General features: G+C 44.1%; 2 protein-coding genes and 1 long non-coding RNA gene across 3 annotated transcripts in view; 1 reads left to right on the top strand and 2 right to left on the bottom strand.

The window, feature by feature from the left end:
• Nucleotides 1-12,160, bottom strand: part of LOC114643553 (protein NLRC5-like) — a 5,922,889-nt gene that overhangs the window by 3,788,959 nt on the left and 2,121,770 nt on the right. The window lies entirely within an intron of this gene.
• LOC127527384 (uncharacterized) overlaps nucleotides 1-12,160 on the top strand; it is a 902,058-nt gene that overhangs the window by 168,504 nt on the left and 721,394 nt on the right. The window lies entirely within an intron of this gene.
• LOC114644573 (butyrophilin subfamily 1 member A1-like) overlaps nucleotides 1-12,160 on the bottom strand; it is a 133,272-nt gene that overhangs the window by 50,167 nt on the left and 70,945 nt on the right. Inside the window, exons 8-9 of the mRNA XM_051925874.1 lie at nucleotides 6,623-6,640; nucleotides 589-755 (exon numbers count right to left, since the gene is read on the bottom strand). Coding sequence (XP_051781834.1) covers nucleotides 589-755; nucleotides 6,623-6,640 — 185 coding nt within the window. The remainder of the gene's footprint in view (nucleotides 1-588; nucleotides 756-6,622; nucleotides 6,641-12,160) is intronic.

Here is a 12,160-nt window from a genome sequence, read left to right as displayed (position 1 = left end):
ATGAGCGAGGTCGGATTGATAAGAAATGACTATATAAGTTTTGAGTCCGGAACTGTTCAGGGCTCTGCTCAATTTGGCCGTATTGGGTTGAGTCTGTGTTATTATTATGGTTATTTTATTGCAATAAAACTATAGATTCTGTTTGCCTATCCCGAGACTCCTAATAGCTTTCATTTCAGGTAAAAAGCCTTCTGGTGACAATTTTTCGCCACGACAATGGCAGGTCTTTGGGAGCCTCCAGATGGTTATATGACTCAGGCTTGATGAGCTGTGCTGACCTAAATGGCCTTCTTTAGTCTAAACTTGTCTTATGTTCTTACACTCACAGCCTGTACTTCAGCCCATGAACATCTCCCCTCTGTCTGCTTCATAAACCCACTGCTTGGTGTGACTTTACCTCCCAGGCGTGACATCCACACAGACCTGCACATCTGCTGTATTGCCAGTCCTTGCTAACCCTCAGGATTCAGTGGTGTCATTTGAATTCATGTCTACTGCCACCCATCTAATCTCCAGGAATGTCAATTACAACATGTAATGGGAAGAGCCCAAAGACCAGTATAAACCAGTAACAGGTAGACAGCCAACCTTTGCCTTTTTTTTGGTCAGAGTGCCCTTGGTAACCAGGGTATGCAGGATGCTGATGATGTCGAAGTTCATCACGTAGGCCAGCTGGGGCTTGTAGTACTCCGTAATCTTGAGGAGATCACCATGTGAGAATCCATTAATAACTTTAGAAAACTTCAGAGTCAAAGCTGCAGTGAGGAAAGAAAGAAGGAGAATGATGAAGGAGCTGTGGACATCAGGGGTTAAAAGTCAGTCTGGTATGCCTGCCTATAATCAGGTAAATGCACATCAATATCAATTCCTTCATGGACTCAACTGTTCATATGCTAAGTGTGGCTGAACAGAAGATATCCATGTTGTGATGAAAGCTGCTGAAGTGGATCCCTCAGCTGAATCAATGAAAACACTTCAGTCTCAAGCTGCCCTGTCGCTCCTCTCACCACTTCTGTCCACACTCGTACCACTATGGCTGACATGTCTCCTCCATTGCCTTTAGTTTATCCCAAGAAAAGAGTTGCTACTTGGGAAGGATTTGTATTTAAATTCAAATCTATAGTGAAAATGGTATATAATTTACTTGGAAGGCTTTCATTTGTATTAAAATCTCTTGCTGCAGTTCAGGGACTTTCATCACATGACCACCAGGGGCCTCATGCATAACGCCATGTGTAGTATTCACACTAAAACATGGCATATGGACAAAAGTAGAAATGCGTGTACACACAAAAAACTGTGCGTAAGCCAACTTCCACGCACTTCTGCTTTATAAATCCCCGTCAGCGTGAAATGTAACGCAAGTACATGCACCTGCCGCCCCACCCTGACTCCACCCAGAATGTTGCATATTTTCATATGCAAATCAATATAAATATCTCCTTATGTTCAGTGTTTGATTAAAAGACAATCGCAAAAGCACGTGAGAAAAAGAAGAATTTCAGTGAATGCGATTTAAGCAGTGGTATAAACAACAAAAGAGTGGTGGAGACACTCGAAAATTCAAGTCAGAAAGTCGCACAGTTCGCAAAATAAAAAAGAGGTGGTCAGATATCACAGTCGATGTGAAAAGGCAAGTCATAGCCTGACATCTGTTTATTCTGTTTCAGACAATATTACAAAAGCTGACCTCCATGCTGATGACAGGATGGTGCTGCTGTGCCAAGTACGTCTGTCTACTCACACACCTCTGCCTCAGAAACCACTGGGTGGCCATCTGGCTGTGTGCTGACGGACTGTTCTGGAGTCACAAAATGTAATAGTGGATGCTGTAAGAGATGTGACCAATGAACTAAGGAATATAAGGGCTGTACTCTGTGATATTGAGCACAATTTAAATAAATTGGTAAAAAAATAAATGCTGCATCTGATGACCTGTTTTTATGTTCTGCTAATTACATTCAAATGAAGTTGTAACGTTGTCTAATTTGAATAATGATTTGGTGAGTCTGGATCAGGTTCATCATAGTGCATCTCTTCAGGTATGGACAAGCTACAATTGTGTGCCACATTATATATTGTAGCAGATGTAGCGTTTGTCCACCTCTCGAACCCTCAGGTACCACTCTTGACACGAGGTAAAAGTACAACTACTATTTATTTTATTATTGTACAGTGCACCAAGCACTACACACACCACACTACTCATATACTACAATAAACTCTTTCTATAACCAATCCTCCACTCCCAGACACTTAGCCCACCTTCCTCCCAGCTCAGCTCAGTGTCTGGGCTTACCCAGAGTCCTTTTATAGCCCCTGACCCGGAAGTGGCTCCAAGCCAAACCCACAAGTCTGTTTTCCTTCCGGGTCAGGGCAAACAGTCCTTTTCTTCATCCCGGGAGCACGTCGCTTCTTCCAGTCACGTGACTGAGATGCACTCCCGGGTTATAGGGCATGCCAGAGCCCACTAGCCCCCCTACAGCGACTCCTGGCGGCCCCCAAGGTATCCAGCAGGGCTGTGTCACAACACTACAAAGTCCATGAGGCCCTGCTGGAACTCGGGGCACAAATATGCTGTCCGGAGGGCTCCTCCTAGCGGCCTGGGGGTGGCGACCGGAGTCCATAGCCGGTCGTCTGTCACAGTCCCTCCCCCTTAGCGACGACCAGTGGGGCGGAGCGTTGATTCCCGTGAGGGACGTCCTCCTCCAGGAGGACGCGAGATCCGGGCCGTGGTTCTGCTGTCTAGATCCCCCAGCGAACCTTGGGGGAACGGTGTATCTGCAATCCCACCGCTCCCCTGTCCTCCGGGGACAACTACACCACATGTGGCCCGGTTGCCGGCAGTTGTAGCACCGCCGACGTCCTCCTGTTGGCTTCTCTTCCCGAGACCGGAAACACCTCGGGAATTCCGTCAGCTCCACCCTGTCCTCCGCCAAGGAGGGTTTAACGGCCGCTTTGCTGCTCTCCGCCCTTTTCTTTACTTTGTCAGGAGACCCTCTTTTTAATTCGGGGATCTCCTGCTTTCTCTGGGGCTTGTGAACAGCGTGAGGCTCTCTATGGAAAAGAGAGAGCCTCTTTGCTGTTTGCACGCCCGTTGTCCTGTATATTATTGGAGGCGGCGTCATTAGTACCACATCGCTCCGGGTAACAGCACTATCCAGCCGCCCCGGTTCGATTGGCACTTCCTCCGCCCCTCCGGTAACCAACGGCAACCCCCTTATCACGCGGGTCGGGCTCTTACGGTCCGCGTTATCCCGGAGCGGCGTCTGATATCGCCGCCCCGGTTCTATCGGATCGCTGCCCAACCACTCCGTAATCGTTCCACATTCCACTGTCGGGATCACAGTGCTTTGGCAGCCGCTACTTATTAAACGCGGTGCCGATTCACACTGCGTCCCCTTATCATATACGGCGCAGATTTCACTCACCTGCACCGCCGAATCAATCGAGGCCGGGTCTTCACGGCCTAATCGTCGCAGGTATACATGCAGTTTCCTCAGCGGCACTTCGACCGTGGCTCCCAGCTCCTCTAACTGTCTCCTCAGGTCCTCGATCCCCTGAAAGAAACCCAGTATGGGCTCGAGTACCTCTTTGAGATCCCGTACCATATATTCAGTTAATTCGGCCGGAGGGACATACATTTCCTTATTTTGGTCACCTGCCGGCCGGGAACCAATGAGCACGTCCACTCCTGGCACGTGCTCTGCTGATGAGCGCAAGGGCTCCTGGGACATGGAGTCCTTAGAGGAACGGGTAGCCTCCCGTGGCTGGCTGCGGTCTGCCTTTGTAATATTGCCGGCAGACACTACAGTCACTTCCCGCTCCTCTTTACCTTTGTATGACATTGGCGCTGCTTCGCTAGCCGCCCCCTTCCCCTTCAGGGAGCGCAGACGCGTTGGGGAAGTATTGACCTCACCGACGGCTCCAAACTGACCTTCTTCCTGGTTGCCATCACGCGAGGTCACGTGGACATCGTCAGCCAATGGACTCCCTTTCTGCGGACGCCTAGACTGGCTTGTTTTCTTTCCTTCGCGGCCATCTTGTCTAGGTGTGAGGCGGGCGTGCTCTTTGTCCGTGTCGTGCAGACAAGCCTCTGCAAACAGAGAAAAACAAGCACCCGGCGGTTCGTGTGCTTCCCCAGCACTTACCTCGGAACGTATGCGGTCACGCTCCAACTCCCTGTAATAATCTTCGGGAGTTGCAATCCTGCAACGTTCCGGCTGTCGTCCCGCACGGGTTTGCTCTGTATTGAGCTGCTCCCGATCTTCCTCACTGCCCATCAGGTAAGTCCACAGCTTCTCCACGGGATCTGGGACCAAAGTCTTCTGGACAACCCCAGCTTTCTTCCCAGTTTTCTTCCCCATACTAGCCTGCTGTAGAGGATGGCTCTCAGCTGCAGCGCTCTTGGTCGCAGGTGGAGTTTTCACCTCCGCGGTTACTGGAGGGACCTTCTTAGGGTTCTCTGCCACAACAAATTTACTTTTTAATGCAGATCCTCTGCCAACGGATGGCCAGAGTATCCTGCCGACTACGCCAGTGTAGCAGATGTAGCGTTTGTCCACCTCTCGAACCCTCAGGTACCACTCTTGACACGAGGTAAAAGTACAACTACTATTTATTTTATTATTGTACAGTGCACCAAGCACTACACACACCACACTACTCATATACTACAATAAACTCTTTCTATAACCAATCCTCCACTCCCAGACACTTAGCCCACCTTCCTCCCAGCTCAGCTCAGTGTCTGGGCTTACCCAGAGTCCTTTTATAGCCCCTGACCCAGAAGTGGCTCCAAGCCAAACCCACAAGTCTGTTTTCCTTCCGGGTCAGGGCAAACAGTCCTTTTCTTCATCCCGGGAGCACGTCGCTTCTTCCAGTCACGTGACTGAGATGCACTCCCGGGTTATAGGGCATGCCAGAGCCCACTAGCCCCCCTACAGCGACTCCTGGTGGCCCCCAAGGTATCCAGCAGGGCTGTGTCACAACACTACAAAGTCCATGAGGCCCTGCTGGAACTCGGGGCACAAATATGCTGTCCGGAGGGCTCCTCCTAGCGGCCTGGGGGTGGCGACCGGAGTCCATAGCCGGTCGTCTGTCACAATATGCAGCACGCTACATGCTTGTACAATGAGACAAACTTTCAGTGGACTACAGAGCAGCACATTAATGAAGTGTAAATGCTTTCTATTTACATAAGCAAATTCATTTTCTGAAGGCGCCTTTATAGTGTAGCATCAGTGCCAAGCTACACAACGGATTGATTCTCTGCGCTTTATCTTTAAAATGACTGCTTGTCTTTTGACACACTAGTTGGAAAAATCACCTGTGACTGTGCAGAGTTGCCGTTTTAATAGTCTCTCCAGAATAGATGATGTAATGCCAGTTCATTCTTTTGGTGATTCATCCCTGGCTGATGTAACTTATCTGGCGTCATTGCACTTGACCTCTCATTTGAAAACCAGATGTTGCTGCAAATTGCTCTTTGATGTTTTGCAGTTCAGCCACAGTATAAGGACATCTTATCTATCTGGATGACAAGCAGATAATACCATCGTATACTGCTGGCATGGTGTGGCTCAATTATGACTGAGAAATACCTGATTGGTCAGCCAGTACACATTGAAAAGCTCCTGTGGCTAAAAACCTGAGAGTGGACAGAACTTGATAAGGAGCAGGTAGAGTACAATTCCTCAAAGTCTGCCTTTGTAAAATCAGCGCCAAGAGGAGAGCTCTAGGAAATCAACTTAGAAGCTAATCATTCATCTTCATCATCTATAAATATGCACTCTCTTCTATTTGCGATGTCTTCTAACAGCGCTAAGGCAGCTATGGCAGTTGGAAAACTTTGGGAATTCTGTGCTTCATTATATTGTTACAGAATGATTACAATTAGGGCAGCATGGTGGTGCAGTGGGTTGCACTGCTGACTCGCAGTTAGGGGACCTTGAATCACTTCCCAGTTCCTCCCTGTGTGGAGTTTGCATGTTCTCCCCGTGTCTGTGTGGGTTTCCTCCCACAGTCCAAAGACATGCAGGTTAAGATTTGAATGTGATGTGAATTTCCTCTTGGGTGTGAATTTCCCCTTGGGATTAATAAAGTATCTATCTATCTATCTATCTATCTATCTATCTATCTATCTATCTATCTATCTATCTATCTATCTATCTATCTATCTATCTATCTATCTATCTATCTATCTATCTATCTATCTATCTATCTATCTATCTATCTATCTATCTATCTATCTATCTATCTATCTATCTATCTATTTTAACGCTTAAACTATAAAAATGTTTATTTATATGGTCTTTCTATATATAACTTCCCAAACCTTCACCCCCCTCCCATTTATTCCAAAAACCCAATCAGATCAAGTGGCTGCTCTAATTAACTCTTTCAGGGCGGATGTCAACTTTTGTCAAAATTCAGGGGTAGAGGACGGTAATCAGCAAATGAAAATTGAGATTCACCAGCTGATTGTGCACAAGTTCACATGGGCTCCTCCAGTTGGAGCAAACTGTGATGCCTTATTGGTCATGCTGGGTGGTCCACGGTTGAACCTGTACTTGAGTTAAATGATTGAAAAATAACCCAAATAACAAAAGCATGGACATACCTGGGTGTTGTGCCATCTCTGAAAAAAAGAAAACAGGCATAAATGACTGTGAGTAGATTAACAATGTCCACATCATCACAAGATGTTTCTGTTTGAACAGTTTTCTTATTCTTTATTTCTGAAGGTCTGTTCTCCATTTTTATAAATTCTTTCATTTCAGTTACACACAAATGATAACTATAAGCTGTTCTTAAGAAGTTCCTTCAATTATCTTGCCCATCTTTCACAAATCATCTCCAGTTCCTCAGATCCTACACTTACCCAGATCATTGTAGACATGGAACACTCATGAAAGGCATGTATTTTAAATGAAGAGATATTATTTACCCTCTACAACTCCATGCACCTCACACGCAGACAAAGAGACTTGAGCTGGGAGAGGTCAGCTCAATCGGGTTGTTTGGGTGGGGTGGGTTAGGGGGTATTACAGCAGGCTGCTTCTGCTGATCGGCACATTTACAAAACAAAACGCTGATGAGGAGGTGCAGAGGAATTTAAGGTGGTCTGGCATTACAACTTTTTTCATAGGCTTCAGGGATTCTAGTGTTAAAGTGACAGAGAAATGGGTCAACGAACACATATGACAATGACTGAGGAATGACTGAATGTTTATCAAGAGGAAAAGGATACTGGGATGTATACAAATAAGACTAAAAAATACTGGGGGATATGCATATGTAAAAGCACATACTAATATAGTGTAATAATTGTTAGCCTGTAAAAGCGTGAAGCTCACATAAACTAACCCGAAGACCTCCATTTTGTTTTTCTACATTTTATAAGTGTGGCCATTTTGTGTGTTAAGTTGCTATGGTGCTGTGTGGTTAAATTTATAAAAATAATGATTACAAAAAAATGTGCCTAATACAATAAAGAGAAAGCATTTTGGTGTTGGTGTACTTTGTTTTGGCTCTGATTTTGGTTTGGTATTTGAATGTTTGTTTTTTACTTTGACATTAGCTAACATCCTTAACAATTCATTTGGAAAGCCCATAAAGGGATTCCCTCCTGAACTGAGCTCTGTCACTTGTTTAAAAACATAATTTGTATGAAAGAATTGTCTCTGGTCCTTGCTTGAATGTTACTAAACTTACAGATTATTTAATGTGAGGGACCCAGCGGTCAGTCGTTTCTTTCCTATCCTACAAAACAATTAAAGTATGCTGACCTCTGAGCATCTCCAAGTCTCTCGTTAATCTTGGGGTTTGATTATTTTATGCATTCTGTAATTTTTCTTATTTGAAGTGTTCTGTTACTGCGACCCCTTTTCAGGTATCTTCTTCTTCTCTTCTTCTTCTGTTGTGTTCTCGCTGGTCCTCTTTGTGTACTTTAATCATCTAACTTTGTGATGGAAGGTGGGCCCCTAATTCAGTGACAGGCCCCAGTTGGCAGAAACCGTCAGTTGCTCCTCTGGAGGAATGACGTTAGTCCAGTTTTAGCATTTCTTCACCTTCAGGCTTCTCTCTGCACTTTTTCAAAGGTTCTTTTTTTGGGTTTTTGACCAGTTCATTTTTACATTTTTTCACATATTAGTTTGTTCTTTTTTGATTTGGCCTTAGGATTATAGATGTTTGGGTAAATAATGTTTTTTTTTTCCTTTTTCCTTGTTTCTTTTTTATATTTTACATTTTACACTTTCCATTTTTTCCCTTTTACATTTTTGTCAACAGAATTTTTAATTTTGTTTAATAACATGTGCTTAGTGATAATGGTCTAGGATATCTATGGCCAGGGACTTTTTCTATTTTCCCTCTCCATATGTGTCAGCAGTCCTGTTATATACTTTTAAGGGCCACAGATACCAGTTGGGAGACCAGTAAACTTGTAGGGACTTCATAGATCAATGGCAGCTCGGCAGTTTGATTTACAGCCTGGTAGTTTTGTTACTGAAAATGGAAAATTAGCATTCATAATATCCGATAGGCAAAACTCTTTAGAGAGTGACTAACAAAAGCAACAATGATCACTTTTAGTGTAACATTTTCTTTTGTTCCTGCAAGACCTGCTGATACCCATAAATGCCAGCTATAGCCACCTGGTGAATGTTAAACGGACCAAAGGACCAATAGGTGACAGTATATTAACTTTTCTGCTGCTCTTCTTTCTGCATTCTGAAGTGGATTTTCTGAAGGACTAAAAGATGACATGGTGTGTCATGGCGTTCATGATTTTCTTAAAAGGGCTGTTTATTCTGGGCCTCAAATTGGAGGGTCATTTGTGTGAGAGAAAGAAGCAGAAGAGGGTCGTAAAAAATAATTCAGTCAAAGTTTCAGATTCAGTGACTTTGATGACATCTGGCAAAGCAGATATGAGTTTGACTGAAAAAAAAACTACAGGGCTGGTGTTCCACTTGAACTGGAGATAAATACTTCACTTGTGTGGCCGCACTGACACTACTGAGATGTTTTCCTGATATTGGAAAGTCATTTTAATTCGCCTTCATGTTAATTTAGCTCAGCTGCAGATATGCTGACAATATAACAGCAGAGAACATTATTGGGGTGCCTCTCCCTTCACTACAGGACATATTTTACAAACGCAGTGTCCGCGAGGTTTGCAGCATTGTGCAGGACCCCTTACACCCCTCACACGGACTTTTCACACTTCTGCCATCCAAGAGAAGATACTGCAGCATCAAAGCCAGATCTGCCAGGATGCAGGAGAGGTTTTACCCCAAGCTGTTAGACTCCTTAACACCAGGCTGCCCCCTGGGATCTTCCACACGGCCTCCACCACCTCTAAAAACAGAACTTTTATACATGCGAGCGACTGTCCTGTAAAGACGAGTGTGCATGTAGAGAAGATCTGAAAATCTCCTACTGACCTTTAAGTATTAGGACACTCTTATTATCCTTCTGCTTTGAAACATTCTGACCTGTCATTGTTTACACGTCTTACACAACTATTATCATACACTATCATTTCCATATTATCTATATCTATTATTTATTTATTATATTACATATTTATTGAGTATATTTATGTATCTAGATTGCATAATACCATACATTGCATCAATGTTCATATTGCCAACTACACGTCAATATTGCTGCTACTTCTTTGTCTTGTCTTTGCACAATGTCTTGTCTTGTTTGTGTTTTAATTTTAATTTAAATTTTTATTCTATTTTGAATTTATTTTTAATGCATTATTTGCACTTCATGTTGTTACACTGTGGACCCTGAGCTGCACAATTTCGTCTATCTGTATACTTGTAGATGGTTGAGATGACAATAAAGTTCACTTTGACGCTTTATAATGTAGGAAATTCAAAATCACTATTAAATTAACCTTGGAGCAAAGAAGGCACCAGTTTGGGGGGTACTAAATTTGAAAATCTTGACTGCTGAAAATTGACGAGTGGCTGAGGGCTCGACAAGCCATACAGGCCTTTATTCATTTGACAATTTAACTTTGTCATTTCATATAAAACTGAAGCCAAGAATGCCAAGCCACACATAGACTTCTGCTATTTGATATCGCCGATTCTGAGCCAGAAAACTCAGTGACAACATTTCACGTAAATGAGCCTGTTAATAAAATGAAGGAAGGCTCAAGAAAACAAAACCCTTCCTGTCAGACCTCCAGAGCCATTACAGTTTATTGTTGAATGGCCCACTGAAAGGAGTTAAACTGTGGTCTTGTAACTCCAAGTCTGGTCATCTAGGAATTTTGAAGACCAGATTGGTGGTCTACTGTCATTTAGAGACCGATAATTATGTTAGAGCCTGTGAAATACATGATGGAGCCAAACTTAACAGCCTTTATCCACAAAGCCTTGTATGGGAAGATATCACCAAGGGTTTGTTATTTGACCTGCCACCTCCACAAGGTCTTACTGCTATTCTGGTATTAGTGTACATATTTTAAAGGTTTACTTTATCTACTGCCTGATGAAGAATTAATGCAAATCTTCATAAAGAATAAATGTTTGGCTACATCCATCCATTTTCCAACCCACTGAATCCGAACACAGGGTCACGGGGGTCTGCTGGAGCCAATCACAGCCAACACAGGGCACAAGGCAGGAGCCAATCCCGGGCAGGGTGCCAACCCACCGCAGGACACACACACAAACACACCTGGCACACACTAGGGCCAATTTAGAATCGCCAATCAACCTAACCTGCATGTCTTTGGACTGTGGGAGGAAACCGGAGCGCCCGGAGAAAACCCACGCAGACACGGGGAGAACATGCAAACTCCACGCAGGGTGGACCCGGGAAGCGAACCCGGGTCTCCTAACTGCGAGGCAGCAGCGCTACCACTGCGCCACTGTGCCGCCCTGTTTGGCTACATGAATGCTCAAAATCAGTTTTTGTTATTGGGGTCCAGAGTTTGATATAAAGTTAAACTTCATGGTACCACTCAGAGTGCAAAGGACAGGCTGATGGGATTAATCAGAACCTGAAAAACTATTTGGAGTGTAAAGAGGACACACTACATTCAGATTGGGTAGAGATGAGCATTTCTACCATCAGCTGAATGTTCCAGAAACATCCAGAGGTCAAGACCAACCAGAGTATAACCTCTTGAAGACCAACATGTCCATATACCACATCTACTATTCAGAGGCATCTTTGACATGAACATCGTGTCCAACATCTCCATGAACTAACCTTACTATTCATGTCTGTCCCTCTTTAATTAATGACTAGTGAGACATACAAGTTCACACTCCTTTCAATTCATAAAAATCACTCAGACAGTGGGATGCTACTGCCTGTCCGTCTCGAATCGCATCAGATTAACCTGAAACCCGCTAACATTGGCATCATCTGACGAAATGTAGCCATAGAAATTTAAACATTAAGTAAAGTGAGAGCCTCACAATCACCAGCTTCGAGGAAAATCTCTTGGCTATGAAAGGCCTAAAGTGAAGTTTAGTATCAAACAAATACTGAAGCTTTGAAGCGAAAAAGGAAAGCCACAATAACGGGTACAGAACACTCATGTGAAACACGTGATGTGCTTCTTTGGAACAGGAGCCTCAAACTGTTGGCTTGTTTTCCACAAAATGGAAGGATCACATGTGGGCTTTTCAAGTGTAATGCCAGCTGACAACCCTCTTCAGTGGTGGATAAAGATCAAGATGGCACTCAACGTCATCTCTTGTGGTCAATACATTCCTCATATTGATCTCCTTTCTCTTTTCAGATAACTGTGGTTACTTTTAACGGAGCAAATGATCCTGGACTTTTGGAGCTCTTTGCTGGATTGCGCTGCATAGCCTTGACTGAAAAATCTCAGACCAAAAGTGCAAATGTGCAATTAAAATAAAGACAGCGGACATTTTAAAGCCGCGCTCTTGCCTTCAGGACCCAATGCTAAACAGGAAAGTTCAGGCTGCGTGTGTGCCTACAGCAAAGGGGAAATTGAGAACACAACAGGCCAATAAAGTGAGAGCCATGAGCCAGAAACAGCTTGGCAGCACTTGGCACAAAGATAATTTCACCTTCTACAAAAAGGAATAAGAAATGACATTGGGGAATAGGTTGAAAAACTGGAAGAAATATCTAAGTAGACAAAGCTAAGGGC

Source organism: Erpetoichthys calabaricus, chromosome 4 (genome assembly GCF_900747795.2).
Source record: "Erpetoichthys calabaricus chromosome 4, fErpCal1.3, whole genome shotgun sequence".
NCBI lineage: Eukaryota > Metazoa > Chordata > Cladistia > Polypteriformes > Polypteridae > Erpetoichthys > Erpetoichthys calabaricus.
Note: the sequence above shows the minus strand (reverse complement) of the source record. Positions and strands in the feature narration are given on the sequence as shown.